This window comes from Oncorhynchus nerka, linkage group LG13, assembly GCF_034236695.1.
Source record: "Oncorhynchus nerka isolate Pitt River linkage group LG13, Oner_Uvic_2.0, whole genome shotgun sequence".
Classification (NCBI taxonomy): Eukaryota; Metazoa; Chordata; class Actinopteri; order Salmoniformes; family Salmonidae; genus Oncorhynchus; species Oncorhynchus nerka.
The window spans coordinates 53,604,663-53,621,930 of record NC_088408.1 but is presented as its reverse complement, the minus strand read 5'-3'; the positions used below and the strand labels follow the sequence as shown (position 1 = coordinate 53,621,930).

General features: G+C 43.9%; 2 protein-coding genes across 13 annotated transcripts in view; one reads left to right on the top strand and one right to left on the bottom strand.

Moving 5' to 3' along the window:
* LOC115139694 (SH2B adapter protein 3-like) overlaps window positions 1-8,895 on the top strand; it is a 57,276-nt gene extending 48,381 nt beyond the window's left edge. For all 3 annotated transcript variants that reach the window (XM_029677363.2, XM_029677364.2, XM_065026480.1), the window contains exons 4-8: window positions 92-183; window positions 5,161-5,252; window positions 5,748-5,962; window positions 6,107-6,272; window positions 6,538-8,895. In XM_029677363.2, the coding sequence (XP_029533223.1) occupies window positions 92-183; window positions 5,161-5,252; window positions 5,748-5,962; window positions 6,107-6,272; window positions 6,538-6,878 (906 nt within the window). In that variant the 3' untranslated portion in view covers window positions 6,879-8,895. The remainder of the gene's footprint in view (window positions 1-91; window positions 184-5,160; window positions 5,253-5,747; window positions 5,963-6,106; window positions 6,273-6,537) is intronic.
* Window positions 8,896-9,824: 929 nt separating this feature from the next.
* Window positions 9,825-17,268, bottom strand: part of LOC115139693 (ataxin-2-like) — a 40,054-nt gene continuing 32,610 nt past the window's right edge. For 4 of the 10 annotated variants that reach the window (XM_029677352.2, XM_029677355.2, XM_029677361.2 and 1 more), the window contains 10 exons: window positions 16,523-16,830; window positions 16,245-16,311; window positions 15,955-16,101; window positions 15,112-15,129; window positions 14,460-14,532; window positions 12,266-12,459; window positions 12,004-12,130; window positions 11,344-11,735; window positions 11,071-11,230; window positions 9,825-10,399 (listed from right to left, as the gene is read on the bottom strand). In XM_029677352.2, coding sequence (XP_029533212.1) covers window positions 10,380-10,399; window positions 11,071-11,230; window positions 11,344-11,735; window positions 12,004-12,130; window positions 12,266-12,459; window positions 14,460-14,532; window positions 15,112-15,129; window positions 15,955-16,101; window positions 16,245-16,311; window positions 16,523-16,830 — 1,506 coding nt within the window. In that variant the 3' untranslated portion in view covers window positions 9,825-10,379. The remainder of the gene's footprint in view (window positions 10,400-11,070; window positions 11,231-11,343; window positions 11,736-12,003; window positions 12,131-12,265; window positions 12,460-14,459; window positions 14,533-15,111; window positions 15,130-15,954; window positions 16,102-16,244; window positions 16,312-16,522; window positions 16,831-17,268) is intronic. The other 6 variants (XM_029677356.2, XM_029677359.2, XM_029677354.2 and 3 more) reach the window with 5 other exon arrangements.

The window sequence follows — 17,268 nt, the reverse complement described above, 5'->3', positions numbered from 1 at the left end:
CTTTCCATTCCTGTTCTTGAGGGTGTGTTCATATTTATGTGTGTGTGTGTGCATACAATCTCCTTTACCACTAGTTTTGTCTCCTCTCCAGGTTAATCACTATCCAGGTAGTCTCATATTTGAGACGGAAAATAACCAGCAAGTCAGCTCCTGGACAACAGAAATTAAAGAATGTATCAACAGGTGAGGGACACGGCACACTGTAATGTTATCAGTACACTAGTTATTTAACATGCTACTCTCCCTCCCCATCTATTTTGTATTTTCTTCATCTAGCTTTATTCCGTGTGTGTGTGTGTGTGTGTGTGTGTGTGTGTGAGCGCGTGTTTCTCTGTGTGTGTGTGGGGAGCTATGTGTCAGGCGCAGCCGTGTGAAAGAGGAAGTGTGGGGGAGGTCTAAGTCTCAGTGGGGGAATCTCAGGACCTTTCTCATTTCTGCAGATGTCTGGAATTCTCCATCTCGCTTCCCCTCCCCAGACTCTGGTTTTCAGTCCAGCACGGCTTCAGCTCTGCAGCCCCCATGCCCCAAGGCCTTCAACACACACACACACACACACACACACACACACAGAGATTTAAAATGATAATCTTCTTGCTAACGGTTGGACCCCCTTTTATTGGGGCGCCAAACATTAAACTTCTATCGCAGAAGGCAGTGCTGTATTTGCTAGACTATCACAAGCTAGCTACTGTAGCTGTCGGAATTGCTGACAAAGGCTAATGAATGCGTCAGAGGTACAATACTTATGTCAGTCTCATGCATTTCTCTTATGCACTAATGACACAGTATGGTAACACTTTTGTCATCAAAATGGACACCCCGTAAAATGGTTGAAGTGTGCAGGGAATGGTGAGCTATTGACCCTGATAGTGCTGTCATTTCCTATTTTGGATGATAGGATCGTGCTCTCTATCCATGGCATAGCTGCGCTTTCAACATGTATGTTATCATGCTGTTCCAAATCAGGCAGTTAGTCACAGTACACAAGATTGTACTCAAGATTGTATGAGTGTGCACATTCATGAGTTTGCTCATGTGTGCATCTATTTTTAGTGTGTGTGTGTGTGTGTGTGTGTGTGTGTGTCTTAGAGAAATATATAGAGGCTTCGTCTTTCTCCTTCTGGGTGGAGGACCTGTGAATATGTATGAGGAGGAAAAACTCCATCTCTCACTCTTACTCTCTTTCACAGACAGACAGTGTGTGTGATATTGGGGGTGGAGTGGAGGTATCACGTACAATAACACTAGCATTTTCAAGATTTACTGTAACAAGACATCCTTCCTGACCGAGCCCCGACGCTTTTGTGTGCCTCCGTCCTGCTGCTTCCTGTAGACTTGATGGCCCCCATCCCTCTCTCCCGCTTCCTCTTTCTTTCTGTCTTTCGTTCTTTCACTTCTCCCCTAGTGTAACCACAACTCCAAAGCTCCCGTTTGTGGTTTATATGATTGAATAAGCAGATTGTTGGATTAATATTGACCTAGTGTGATATAAATGCAGATGTGAGTAATGCAGTATATTTAGGAGAGGCCAATGCACATACTGATAGGATGCATGGGGAGTGAGTAGCTCCGTTTTGTACCCTCAAAACTGTGATTCTATGTAGAAGTTAGACAATATCATTTAAATTAAGCCTCTAAAGTCAAAAGATCAATATATGCCCAAGCAACTGGAGGAGAGTGAGCGGTCAGTTATATACAGCCACGAACCAATCTGTGTTAAGTGACGCCAACAAGCCATGGCTTCCGTTAGAGGAAAAGACTAAGAACAACTTGGAGATGCAAATGAGAGCAACGAACGGCTAAAGGATATCCAGGACAACATAGCTAAAATGCTCTCAACGCTCCCCAAAACAAGCAAACTCTTACAATCTGTTGTTAAAGAAGTAGATTTACTCAAAAGGAAAGTAGAGTCTATCGTCAGATATGCATATGCAGGAGGAGTGTGGACGAATAGGACAACAAAAATGGCCTCTAAAGAACTCTAAATATCTTCACATGGTATGGGAACACAGAGGATGGCGTTCACAAGTGCTGATGAAGCCCTGAACAGGCTGCAGTAAGCCTTTCCAGTTGAAAGAGAGCCCAATGCTCTGAGGAGGAAGAAGCAGAAAAAAGTGATAAGCACACTAGGCTATAAACAATGATGCCCACGACCATCTTATCGTAAGTTGAGAAAATATTATTTCCCTCTCTCCCCCCCCCATACAATCTAGACTCCATTGTCTCCAAGTAACTGTTCTTATCTAGGAAGTAATAATATAATTAGTCAATGCCAATGAGATACATGGTCATTGAAAAGACATGAAAAGACAATCTAAAAAAGGAATTGTAAACCGGGTGCTTCGAGCCCTGAATCTGGATTGGCTGAAAGACATGGTACATCAGACCGTATACTATGGGTATGACAAAGCAAATCGTGTTACTGGTCTAAATACGTTAGTAACCAGTTTATAATGGCAATAAGGCACCTCTGGTGTTTGTGGTATATGGCCAATATACCATGGCTAAGGGATGTACCCAGGCACTCCGCGTTGCGCCGGGCATAAGAACAACCCAAATACCACACCTCATCGGGCCTCATTGCTTAAATATAGCATGTACAGTACCAGTCAAAAGTCTGCACACCTACTCATTCCAGGGTTTTTCTTTATTTTTTACTATTTTCTACATTGTAGAATAATAGTGAAGACGTCAAAACTATGAAATAAGACATATGGAATCACGTAGTCACTAAAAAGGTGTTAAACAAATCAAAATATATTTTATATTTGAGATTCTTCAAAGTAGCCACCCTTTGCCTTGTTGACAGCTTTGCACACTCTTGGCATTCTCTCAACCAGTTTAACCTGGAATTATTTTCCAACAGTCTTGAAGGAGTTCCCACATATGCTGAGCAACTGTTGGATGCTTTTCCTTCACTCCGCGGTCCAACTGATCCTTAACCATCTCAATTGGGTTGCGGTCTGGTGATTATGGAGGCCAGGTCATCTGATGAAACACTCCATCACTCTCCTTGGTCAAATACCCCTTATACAGTCTGGAGGTGTGTTGTGTCATTGTCCTGTTGAAAAACAAACCAGATGGGATGGTGTATCGCTGCAGAATGCTGTGGTAACCATGCTGGTTAAGTGTGCCTTGAATTCTAAATAAATCACAGACAGTGACACCAGCAAAGCACCCCCACACCATAACAGCTCCTCCTCCATGCTTTACGGTGGGAAATACACATGCGGAGATCATCCGTTCACCTACATGCGTCTCACAAAGACACTGCAGTTAGAACCAAACATCTCCGGTTTGAACTCCAGACCAAAGGACATTTCCACTGGTCTAATGTCCATTGCTTGTGTTTCTTGGCCCAAACAAGTCTCTTCTTATTATTGGTGTCCTTTAGTAGTGGTTTCTTTGCAGCAATTTGACCATGAAGGCCTGATTCACACATTCTTCTAAACAGTTGATGTTGAGATGTGTCTATTACTTGAACTCTGAAGTATTTATTTGGTCTGCAATTTCTGAGGCTGGTAAATCTAATGAACTTATCCTCTGCAGCATGTCTTAAAGTAATGATAGACTGTCGTTTCTTTTTGCTTATTTGAGCTGTTCTTACCATAATATGGACTTCGGTCTTTTATCAAATAGGGCTATCTTCTGTATGCATGGGCTCCATGATGGGGGGGAAAGCATATGGTTGTCGAACACTTAACCACATCTGCTGACAATCTCTTTTTCTTGCAAGAGTTACATTTTTTTTTAAAAGAGAGAAATGTATTATTTAAAGAGGAGCTGGATTGGAGAGGCCCATGCTGCCACCTACTGTAGTAACAGTAGAGGTGTACGCATCCTGATAAATGAGAATAAATGGGAATGGTATGAAGTCCAAAAGTTATGGTCGGACCTAGAAAGTTAGCTGAACAAAAATGTAAATGCAACATTCAACAATTTAATTTTATAGAGTTGCAGTTCATATGAGGAAATCAGTAAATTGAAATAAATAAATTAGACCCTAATCTATGGATTTCACATGACTGGGAAAACCGATACCTTTAAAAAAAAAAGGGGGCCTCACAATGGGCCACAGGTTCTCGTCACAGTATTTTTGTGCATTCAAACTGCCATCGATAAAATGCAGTTGTGTTCATTGTCCGTATCTTATAACTGCCCATACCATAACCCCACCGCCACCATGTGTCACTCTGTTCACAATGTTGACATCAGCAAACCGCTTACCCACACGATGCCATACACTTGGTCTGTGGTTTTGAGGCCGGTTGGACATACTGCCAAATTCTCTAAAACAATGTTGGCGGCGGCTTATGATAGAGAAATTAACATTCTCTGGCAACTGCTCTGGTGGACATTCCTGCAGTCAGCATGCCAATTGCACACTCCGTCAAAACTTGAGACATCTGTCGCATTGTGTTGTGTGACAAAACTTCACATTTTAGAGTGGCCTTTTACTGTGCCCAGTACAAGATGCACCTGTGTAATGATCATGCAGGTTAATCAACTTCTTGATATGCCACACCTTTCAGGTGGATGGATTATCTTGGCAAATGAGAATCGCACACTAACACAGATGTAACCACAATTGTGCACAACATTTGAGAGAAATAAACTTTTTATGTGAGTATGAGAAATGTCTGGGATCTTTTATTTCAGCTCATGAAACATGGGACCAACACTTTACATATTGCATTTATATTTTTGTTCAGTATACAATGTACACTTACTTTTAATCCATCTGTCTGCATATTTCAAGACATGGCATATGGGGTTGTCGTGAGATACCCAATGGGCTAAATCCCTAGCAAACACAGGTGATTAATCAAATTGCATTCTATACTGAATATCATGATTAGGTGATTATTGGAGTCAGGGTGTGTTAGCTGGGGCTGAGGGAAAACTGTGACACCAATCAGGCACTTGAGGACTGGAATTGCCCACCCCTGGGCTAGACGATTCTCTTCTCGTCACTCATCTTGAAAAGATGTATCAATCAGTCCGCCATCATTAACGCAATGGAAAAATCGAATTATTTATTTACATAGTACATTTCAGCCTTGTGCAGTTGATGGCAGCGTCATGTCAAGAAGGATGGGCTAACATTTTAGCCCAGTCTGGATTGGCTGCTGCTAACTGAAGTCATTGTTTATCTCACAGGTCTGGCAGTGTGGATTTGGAGCTCCTAACCTACCCTGTGGACAATGCTGCGATGGCCAAACGGAGAGGGAACTCCGAGTCAGGGAGTCAGGGTGGGTGTCAGGGACAGGAAGGGTCGGACCCCAACCTGGAAGTGTGTAACAATTAATATCTCAGGATGATATTGTATCTTTATGTTTGAAATTATGCTGTAGTGGTTGGCCCAGTCACTTGTAACGGTTTGAGGAGTTGTGGGTATGATTCCTGCATGGGCTGCATGTATATCTTATGAACATTCCGGCAGGGCGACAGGTAGCCTAGGGGTTAGAGTTGGACCAGTAACAGAAAGGTTGGTGGTTTGAATACCCGAGTCAACAAGGTCATCAGTATTTTGTCGATTTTCCCTTGAGCAAGGCAATTAACCCAAATTTGCTCTATACAACTATACTACACCATACTACTATGGCTGACCCTGTTAAACAACAAATTTCACTGCAACTATCCAGTGGGTGTACCCCCCAAAAGATGAACTATTTGTGGATCAAAGGGTCTGCTAAATGACCATGTTACATTCTATTCTTACACTTCCCTTGTTGTCCCCCCACTAGGAACTGCGACCTTTGCCCTCTCGGAGCAGGTGTTCCATAAGACTGACCACTTCCTGTGTTCATACCCCTGGTTCCACGGGCCCATCTCGCGGGTCAAGGCGGCCCACCTGGTCCAGAACTTGGGCCTGGAGGGCCATGGAGTGTTCCTAGTGAGGCAGAGTGAGACTCGCCGCGGAGACTACGTCCTCACCTTCAACTACCAGAGCAAGGCCAAGGTGGGGTGCACACACCTTGGATCTACCATAGGTTCTAGAAGAATACCTTCTTAGTTTTTGATATCAGGAACATGTCTAAATAAAAGCATCATTGACATCGTTGTTCATGTCGATGTATCTCCCTCCGCCTCTCTCTTTCTGCAGCACCTGCGTCTGTCTCTAACAGAGTGGGGTCAGTGTAGGGTGCAGCACCTGCGCTTCCCATCCGTCATGGACATGCTCAGTCACTTTCGCCTCTACCCCATACCCCTGGAGTGTGGCACTGCCTGTGACGTCACCCTCTCAAGCTTCGTGGTGGCTAACTCCCAAGGTGAGCCCTCGTCACTGACCCCTGACCTACACTGGACACAAACACCCGCCCCCACCAATACTTTTGAACTTAGGGCTACTGCTAACACTTAACTTTACATAAATGTATTTTTTTTAAATGCACACAAAGAAAATACAATTTTATTATAAATGTGCCATAAACAACTACTTGGATATAAAGTATATGGGAATCCGCACAGGATGTTACAAGTGAAATCCTTTATGTCAGCATAAATAATGTTATGTCATTGTGTCCTCTCTCTCAGGTCAGATTTCAGCGGCTGTTCTGGTTCCCTTCTCCCTGAACTGCTGGAGCTCCGAGCCCAGCCTGGCCCACTGCAGCCCAGCCACCTGCTCCAGCCTGCTCCCCTCAGCAGGCCCCTCTCCAGGCCCCCTGCCCCAGCCCGGACACCCTCATCTATACACCGCTCCCCTCCCAGACCTCCCCACCTCTGGTCCCCTGCGTCGGAGCGAGTCGGTGGGCCGCAGACCCCTACTGCGTCACCCCAACCCCCACCCACCCTTTACTCAGCGAGACTCCGACTACGAACTGGAGCCAGACAGGGGCCGCAAGCGGGCCATCGACAACCAGTACATGTTCCTCTGACCGGCTGACTCCCTTTCTCCCTGTCACAGCCGGCCCAGAGGTCACCGCAAAACTCCAAGCAAATGCCAGATGGACTCATGAGTGAACGTGTATGCCCAAGTTGAGGTCTGTTTCATGGTGGGGTGACAGAGTTCATTATGAATGTATTTTTAGGAAAGTGTTTTATATTGTTATATGATTATTCTCATTTTATAAAGCGGATGTCGTTGTTTTAAGGGATGTTGCTACATGGGAGTGAGTGGCGCTGATGTGGAAGGTCTTCCCTCAGGCAGGGGAGCGGGGCACCCTCACTGCCTCTCCCTCCCCTTTAATAGGGGTCTGTTTAAGGGCCCTGAAGCGTTGGGCAACACTCCTTCCCCTCCACACACACACTCCATTTTATAGTGTATTCTAATGATACCCTGTGTATTTGAAATGCACACATTCTGTATTTTAATTCGCTGGAACCTAACAAACTGTATGGAGCCTTCCACGTAGGTTTGGTTCAGTCTCACTGTTGGGGTATGTATTGACGTTAAACCTCCCGAGACGGGACTGAACCCCATAAAGAAAGAGGTTGGGAGGGGACACACCCTATTCTAGAGTCCCTGTTCCCCTCCACAGCCTCGACTCTCAAGAGTTGTGCACAGGGCTTATATAACACATTTCACACAATGTTCGTGATACAACAGTTTGTCTGCCCAAAAATGTTTACACAACCATTGTGCAAAACTCTGTTGTATCACAAGCATTGTACCTGTATTGTACAACTTGAATGTGTATGGGGCAAAATATTAGCATGTTAATTTCCTGTTAGCATTAAAGGCCTTACCTTCATAGCATTAACTTCTTTCATCTTAACATTGTTCTCTCCAGCTCTACGACTCAAGGACAAAGCTGGACCTTTCTGAAGGCATTTGTTTTCTGCTAGTTAAATGTTTCCCTTCTATGGCTTCTTAATCAGCGAGCTCTTGAAAGAGACAAATGTCACCAAAGAAAATGTGAGGAAAAGACTGCACTCCCTTGCTTTTACTAAGAACCCTCGTGTGCATGGCCCCTTAACACATTTTATGTAAGCAACCATTCTGGTGTACATTTTTGTTTATTAATTAAACTTTCTTTAACATACCAGTACCCATCACTTTTCCTCTATGGACATCTTCTTTCCCTTGCCTAACACTAACTTAGCAGTGAAACCTTAATCATTGAGTTGTACAGCTTACCCCCTAGAAGTCCTACAGTGTTTATTTCTTATCATAGAAGGGCTTTCTGTTTTTAAGAAATGCACAAAGGCATGTTTATTTCCTTTTTAAATGACCAGGACATCGACTTGCCCTGAAAGGAGATGTCTTTTTCATTGCATGACCCAGCTAAAAATCTATCAAGGAATTTTACAATAGTTTTTAATCAGGTACCTTCCGATATTGAAACTGACTTTGTCAAAGGTTAGACAATTGCAGACAAGTATGGTTTGTTTCCTGTGCTTAAATTGAAACTAATCCCAAACCCCAATCTGTTCTGCAAATGCGTAAGGAAAGCAACGGTATCATTGACTTATCAGTCCCTTTGACCTGTAGCCAGAAAGACTATGCCTTGCCTGAAAACTGCTGTTGCTTTGAACCTCAGGGCGTGATGTGTTTGAACTTAGTGCAATAAATGAGGTATTTCCAATAATTTAGCCTATTGCACATTGAACGCTTTATATTATAGCTTAACCTGTACATTGTCTTTGCACTCAATCATATTGGGAAAACAAATCACACCAAGAGTTCTGACAAGCTTAGTGCATTCCACTACTGTACAGGTGAAGAGTGAGCAACACCAGTCTGTCTGCACATATCAGGTTAGTTTTATACTCCAAAATGGCCCCAACGTACCTCAGGCCCATGTATTAGAACATTTGCTGACATGCATTTATTTTGCCCGGTCAGTCAAGCCATCTGACATTGTTCAAGTTCAACTGATTTAATGTGTCTTCTCAATACTGTTATGTATTAGCACTAAACATTCCATTAAACCAAAGCTTTCCATCTGTCAATCTTTGATCAATTGTTACATTTCCCTAAGTTATAAGCATTCTAAATTATCAACTGTATATTTGACTTTTGTAATATAAAGCTAACCCCAAAAAATGTACATACAACAGCATTTTTGTGACTATGAAAAAGCTTGTTTTTCTGCAAATATTACTTTGACAAGTCTGACATTATTAGACATAGGTAGAAAACAGCATTGTATGGCTCCTGCACATAGCCCTATAATGCTTTCACCGGTCTAGTCCGTTCAGATCTGTGAACAGAGGGGGCTGGGGTTCAAATAGAACTGGGATGTGAAAGTGAGTGAACCAAGAGACGTGTGAAACATGAGCGTTGTTTATACCTGGTGGCAACCTGCATCCTGATCTCATTCACATTCTGCTGACATTAAGACCAGTATAGACTCACCTCCAGAAGTAGTCAGGGATACATTGATTTGTTGAATGAAAGCAGTGGGCAGAGCTTAGTGACAGGTCAGGGGGTGGAGTTTACAGGTGAGCGTCAAATAAAGGCCTTTAAGGATGGTAGGTTGGAGGGCGATAATTATTCTAAATGACTTACTGAGCCTTATCTATGCTGGTGCAGTGTACTAGGCTAGGTCACGGGTTCTAATCTCGCAGATGATCTATATTTTTTTAAGGATGGTCAAATCATTATACCACCCTCTAAAATCAACAGGATAGGGACCAGAAAGTCACAAATTCTTGCCGATGCCCGTTCTTACGTGTGAACCTTGCTTGGCCATTTGCAACTGACTTTGGACCAATTTAACTACAATGCATATTTACTGGAAATTAAATTGTAATTCGTATCTGTCAAGGCCATTGACAAACCTATCCCTATTTTTTTTTAGACATCAATGAATGGCATTACAAAATTAACACTTGATTATACATAGAACGCAAAAAAAACACAAGACTGACAATACAGCTGTTTTTAAAAAAAAAAGTTTATTTTTCCCCCAAATGTTTTAAATTATTTATATTATCTACAAAGTAAAAGTTACATAATGGTCAGGTGAGAAGTGGGATCACTTTAGCCATCATAATGAATAATGTTTGTTCCTTTCGGCCAAACTTGTTATTAATTACAGGAAGATTTTAATTAGTTTTAGTTTGGTTAAAACCTGTTCTGAAGTCTTGAATGCAGCAGCTGTTAAACAGTAACACTGTTTAAGTAGGAAGAATTTCCATATCAAGGTGCAGATCATTTTATCTTTCTCTCAATTGGCAAGCTGAATCAAGGTTCATTAGGGACCCTCTGCAGGTTTCTTAAAAGGTGTGTGTTGGTTAGAGAGAGGGGATCCTTTGTTATTAATCAAACTCTTAATCAATAAAACCTCTCCAATGCAACAACCTGTGGAACATTATGACTGGGAGAGGAAAGCATATGTGTAGTAGCATGACGAGAGATCTGTGTCAAGACCCTTGAAGAGAGCGAGGGCTGGATAAGGGGTCCATGTTCTCCGTAGCACCCTCCACAGCTGCTACTGATGGTGCTGTTGCACTGGAGGGACACAAAACGGAGGAAATCAGTGAAATTGGCCAGTCGTGGTTAGAATATTTATCATCAAATCAAATTTGATTTGTCACATGCACCGAATACAACAGGTGTAGACCTCACCGTGAAATGCTTACTTACAAGCCCTTAACCAACAATGCAGTTCAAGAAAGAGCGTTAAAATATTTACGAAATAAAGTAAAGTAAAAAATTCTAATCAATCAAAAAGTAACGCAATGTACATAACAATAACGAGACAATATACCGGGGGTACCGGTACTGAGTCAATGTGCGGGGGTACAGTTTAGTCGAGGTAATTTTTAAAGTGACTATGCATAGATAATAAACAGCGAGTAGCAGCAGTGTAAAAACAAGGGGGGGGTCAATGCAAATAGTCCGGATGGCCATTTCATCAGTTGTTCAGCAGTCTTATGGCTTGGGGGTAGAAGCTGTTAAGGAGCCTCTTGGTCCATAGCACTTATTACAAGAATTTCAGCTAAATGTATCATTAACGATAAGGCTGGGGAAAATTAGATCAAACATTGACGTGATGAACAAACATATTTGCCCCAATTTAATACTTGGAAGTGTGTTTAGTTGAACAAGCAGTACAGAGACATCTGTCAGGTGATTAGAAGAGTCCCGCCCCCGAGGCATATAGGGATGGGGTGATGTACCTTGGGGGTGTGCCAAGTAAGAGAAGTGTGTAGTGGAGGACACTGGGATGGGGTTGAGGGCATTCTGGGGGAGTTGGGGGCCGCCTGGCTGCTGGGTGGCCATCAGCATCATCTGAGGGTGGCCAGGGTGGGAGGGAACCATCCCAGACTGCATATGGGCCTAGGAGGAAGAGAAAGCGAGAAAGAGAGAGAGAACATTAGTAGAAAGAGATACATACAACTGTTACTGACTCCATAAAAAGGTTTTGTGTTTTTGTTCCTGGGACCACTAACCTGTTCATATAGTATGTACTCAGAGTGAAGTGAAGGGCTTCTGAAGGTGGAGCTCACCTGCTGCATGTGGGCCATGTGGGAGGGGTTGTAGCCGTGCTGCATCTGCTGGGGGTGGAGGTAGACGGCCTGCTGGGCCGAGGGGAAGCTGCCCTGGGGGGACTGGGGGTTGGTCCCCGGGGTCATGGAGGGCGGGGTGGGGGCCAGGGCCTGGTACATCTGCTGCTGGGGCTGGTTGCCCATGTGCAGGGCCTGGGCGGCTGCAGCCTGGTGCTGTTGGACGGGGCTGGGAGCCGGGTGGTTTCCCCCATGCTGCCCGCCCTGCTGGGCCTGACCTGTGGGCGTGGCCGAGGGTTGGGGGTGCTGGTACTGCTGCGGCATGGGGCCTTGTGACACTGGAAGCACAAAACAAAGACTGGGTTATTGGCAAAGACCAGATTGAATGTAGAGTGTTTGCTTTACCACAAGAAAGTTCTCTAAACGTATTTTTTTTTAAACTGGGGTGAGTATGCAACGCTATTACAAATCTCTCAACTTCCGGTCCCAGAACATAAATTATGTAGCTAATTTTGTTCTGGGTGCCAAGATAAAGTACACAAAGACAGAAGACTAAACAAAGTGACAATAGAGTGACACACAGAGGGGGGGGGGGGGGTTGCTTACCATACATGGTGTGAGTCTGCTCGCCATACTGGGTGGTGGAGGAGACCAGCTGGCCGGGCTGGCCGTGGTTGGGAGGGGCCATCATCCTGGCCTGACTCTGCATCACCGGGCTGAACACATGCTGGGCCTGGGGGAACACATTGCTTGTGCCCTATTCACAATACACTGCTAATGACTTAAAGGCATACATGCCAATCTTTTGTGATACCTTTATGGACCGTGGAAAGCTGTGAGTCGAGTTGTAATTTTGGCAGATTGTTACCTGTGACTGGTAGTGGGGCATCTGCTGCATCAGTTGCTGGCTGGTAAACTGCTGTGGGCTGCAGGTGAAGTACTGGGCTGAATAGGTGGGGCTTTGGGCCACAATGGGCGGCCCCGCGGCTTGGGCTGGGTGCATCATTGTGGGTGTGCCCTGGGGTTGGTGCTGGTCTGACCTCTGCTGGGGCATGTTGGCTACTGCAGCAGCCAGTGGAACACAACATCCAGGATTACAGGAAAGTTGAAGTTGGAAGTTTACATACACTTAGGTTGGAGTCATTAACACTCATTTTTCAACCATTCCACAAATGTCTTGTTAAGAAACTATAACTATAGTATTGGCAAGTCGGTTAGGACATCTTACTTTGTGCATGACACAAGTCATTTTTCCAACAATTGTTTACAGACAGATTATTTCATTGTATCACAATTCCAGTGAGTCAGGGGTTTACATACACGAAGTTGACTGTGCCTTGAAACAGCTTGGAAAATTCCAGAACATGATGTCATGGCTTTAGAAGCTTCTGATAGGCTAATTCACATTATTTGAGTCAATTGGAGGTGTACCTGTGGATGTATTTCAAGGCCTACCTTCAAAATCAGTGCCTCTTTGCTCGACATCATGGGAAAATCAAAAGAAATCACCCAAGACCTCAGAAAAAAACATTTATAGACCTCCACAAGTCTGGTTCATCCTTGGGAGCAACTTCCAAACGCCTGAAGGTACCACGTTCATCTGTACAAACAATAGTACGCAAGTATAAACACCATGGAACCCCGCAGCCGTCATACTGCTTAGGAAGGAGACGTGTTCTGTCTACTAGAGATTAACGTACTTTGGTGCAAAAAGTTCAAATCAATCCCAGAAGAACAGCAAAGGACGATGTGAAGATGCTGGAGGAAACAGGTACAAAACTATCTATAGCCACAGTAAAACTAGTCCTATATCCACATAACCTGAAAGGCCGCCCAGCAAGGAAGAAGCGCCTGCTTCAAAACCGCCATAAAAAAAATCCAGACTATGGTTTACAACTGCACATGGGGACAAGGATCGTACTTTTTGGAGAAATGTCCTCTGGTCTGATGAAACAGAAATAGAACTGTTTGGCCATAATGACCATCGTTATGTTTGGAGGAAAAAGGGGGATGCTTGCAAGCCGAAGAATACCATCCCAACCGTGAAGCACAGGGGTGGAAGCATCATGTTGTGGGGGCGCTTTGCTGCAAGAGGGACTGGTGCACTTCACAAAATAGATTGCTTCATGAGGAGGGAAGATTATGTGGATATATTGAAGGAACAGCTCAAGACATCAGTTAGGAAGTTACAGCTTGCTCGCAAATGCCTCTTCCAAATGGACAATGACCCCAAGCATACTTCCAAAGTTGTGGCAAAATGGCTTAAGGACAACAAAGTCAAGGTATAGGAGTGGCCATCACAAAGCCCTAACCTCAATCCCATAGAGAATTTGTGGGCAGAACTGAAAAAGCATGTATGAGCAAGGAGGCCTACAAACCTGACTCAGTTACACCAGCTCTGTCAGGAGGAATGGGCCAAACGCACTGTGGGAAGCTTGTGGAAGGCTTCCGGTCCCAGCATGTGTTTGACCCAAGTTAAACAATTTAGAAGGCAATGCTACCAAATACTAATTGAGTGCAAGTAAACTTCTGACCCACTGGGAATGTGATGAAAGAAATAAAAGCTGAAATAAATCACTCTACTATTATTCTGATATTTCATATTCTTAAAATAAAGTGGTGACCTAACTGACCTAAGACAGGGAATTTTTACGAGGATTAAATGGCTGGAATTGTGAAAAACTGAGTTTAAATGCATTTGGCTAAGGTGTATGTAAACTTCCGACTTCAACTGTATGTGCACGGGGGGGCACAGCCTTCTTAAATTCAATATTAGTCTACAGTACTGAATTTACCCTATGACATGGTCTCCAAAAGCACTGTTAATCAGAGCAGCTCCCCAGCAGTTTGCTCCCCAGCAGACTAGACAGCAATATCTAACACCGCTACGACCCCATGCAGGCCAGGTGTTAAACTAAAAATGTACCTGCACACGTGATCTTATTCTCTCTTGACTCCATCCATTCGAATCCATACGTATTTGTGTGTCGGACATACCCAGATGCTGAACTGTGCAATTAGTGAAGACAGGGACAGACAGCATTGGCAGTGAGCATTCTCACCTTTACCTGGTCTGTAGGGCTTGGACTGGCTCACCGTCATATGAGGCATCTGGACATGGTACATGGCTGGAGACTGAGAGATGAGATCAGAAGCAAACGTTTAGCCAACTGAAACCTTCCATTGATTCTCCGCCCCCCACCCTTTCAACTTTTGACTCCCTTCTCATCCACCCTCAATCCTTGTTCACAGCATGCCGTGTGGACTTGAAGTGAGAAGAAAGGTTGGCTGGGCAATTACCTTAGGCCACATGGATACAGTGCAGCTGTCCACCAATGGGTTCCAACATAGCCCATTTACTAACCTGGATGACCATGCACTTCTTATTCTATATCTATCTGCAAACATTAATGCAGGCTTATCAAATAAAGACGTGAGAATTGCTCTGCATTGCGTCAGTGTTTGTAAACTCTGAGCAAGAATGGTATAATCCTAGTCATATTATTCTAAGCCTGGGAGAAAAAGTAAGAATGTCACTTAAGAAAGCTGTTAAAACAAGAATGAGCTTAAGTTCTTGATAACAACTGTAGCTATTTGCAATAACAAATTGGCAAACCAACATCTGATGAGACATTTTCAAGCAAGCAAAACATCTCATACGGATTTTGGCAAAAAAGGTAAGAAACAAGTAGATAGCTTAAGAAATGCACGAACCTTCCAGATAATGCTTTTCTAATGGAGAGAGAGGAAAGGGAGAAAAGAAAAAAAAGAACCATTCTTTAGTTGCTCGTTTTTTTTTCTTTAACCAGAAATGATTCTCTGAACTCAAATGACCGATGTTGGATTACCAACAATTTCTTACAGCAAATTCAATACCAAAATATATTTTAGAACAATAAATCACTTAACGACAGCGACTCCAGAGAAATCACAATCACACCATTATATATTTCACAACAGATTAACTTGTCTCACAAACTGCATTCACTCAGAGCTCTACATTACTTCCAACTACCCTATAACAAAACACTTATCTTCAAGGCTACACAAAAGTTTAAAAATGACTTGAACCAACCTAAAGACTCTGGAAATGTCACAAACCAATATAAACAAGCAATAGGCTACTGTACATGACTTCACACACGATGAGTTTATGGCTGTGGAATGGTGAAGACCGGTCAAAGTGGGGAATGGTGAAACGGTGACCAGACAGGCCAAAGTGAGAGGAGAGGGCCTCTAACAAGTGCATGCCACAACTGCATATCCAAATTCAGCTGGACCACACAAATACACACCCCCCAATTATTCCTGTTGCATGATACATTCCTTGCAAGGAGAGAGATGCAACAGAGAGGAGAGGACAACAGTGAGAGATATGACGGGAAAGGAGGCCAACTAAATATTTTAGAACACTCATACATCTTCCTTGCTGCTTAGGAACTCTGCATGCCAATCATGAACCAATTATCATTCAAGGGTATGTCTGAGCTTCCACAAGTACTCTTCTGAGCTGCAGAGGCATGCAGGTGGGATGGAGAGTGTGTGCATGTGTCTCACCTGAACTCCAGGGCTGACTGGGGTCAGAGGGTACATCTGGGGGAAGCAGACCGTCTGGCTGTAGACTTGTTGGGGCTGCTGCACCACGATGGAGGGGCTGGGCTGGCCCTGTGGCCGCGGGGGGGTTGGAGTGGTGGCCGGTTTGTGCTGCAGGCCACACGCACACACACACACACACACACACGATAGGGAAACTCTAAAGGTCACTACAGCTTAAAAAGGAATGTCTGTCAAGTGGCAAAGTCAAAAAGCAGGATGAGAATAGTTACTCGGGCAGTCAGACAACTAACCTGAGTATTGAACACCCTGGGTTTGAACTCATGGGCATTAGGATTGAGAGTCGACTTTATGATTTGACTGCGGACCGGGAAAAAAAGAACAGATAAGAGAAAATCATTTTTTCCCTCAACGTGAGCAATCCCTTGAGTTGCAGGATGATACATTTTTCGCTGGTCAGTTGTCTTTTTGAGCCACGTTCCGTTATTTGTGCTTACCCTCAAAGAGGCCCATTCTAAAACACCAACTCAAATAGAAATAATGGGAGCAAATACGTCGTCACGACACTCACTCTTTGACTGGCTCCTTTTCTTCTTTGTCCTCAGGCTTGGCCCCTCCGCTGAAGGTGGGTGCAGACGTCTGTACACCCTGCGAGGTCACGTCAGGCCCCCTCTTCTGCTCCGGGGCAGGACAGAGGGGAGAGGAGGATGGTGCTCCAGGGCTGCCTGCCTTGCTGCTCCCGGTGGAGGCCACGTTGCCCTCCTCAGACCCCTCCAAACCCTTGTCCAGAGGAAGCTCCTTGGGCTTCTCTCCCGCGGCATCTGGTGGAGGCTTGGTCATCTGCTCAAACTGTGGATCTGGGTTCGAGCTGGACTGCAACTGAGCGAGAGAAAGAAAGAGAGAAAGAGCGTTTTGATCGCAAGCCGATAGGAAGTCAATACGACTAGCAATGAAGAATTGGTAGTTAGCTATCCACGAAGAATTGACAGCATAATATTAGTTTTAGGTTGGGTTTTCCCCCCCCAACTAGCTGGCTAGATATATTATTACGATTCACAAACAGCTTGCAGATAATTATGAAGTAGAACATTTTCTTTGTGTATATACAGTGGGACAAAAAAGTATTTAGTCAGCCACCAATTGTGCAAGTTCTCCGACTGAAAATTTTGAGAGAGGCCTGTAATTTTCATCATAGGTACACTTCAACTATGACAGACAAAATGAGAAACAAAATCCAGAAAATCACATTGTACGATTTTTAATGAATTTATTTGCAAATTATGGTGGAAAATAAGTATTTGGTCAATAACAAAAGTT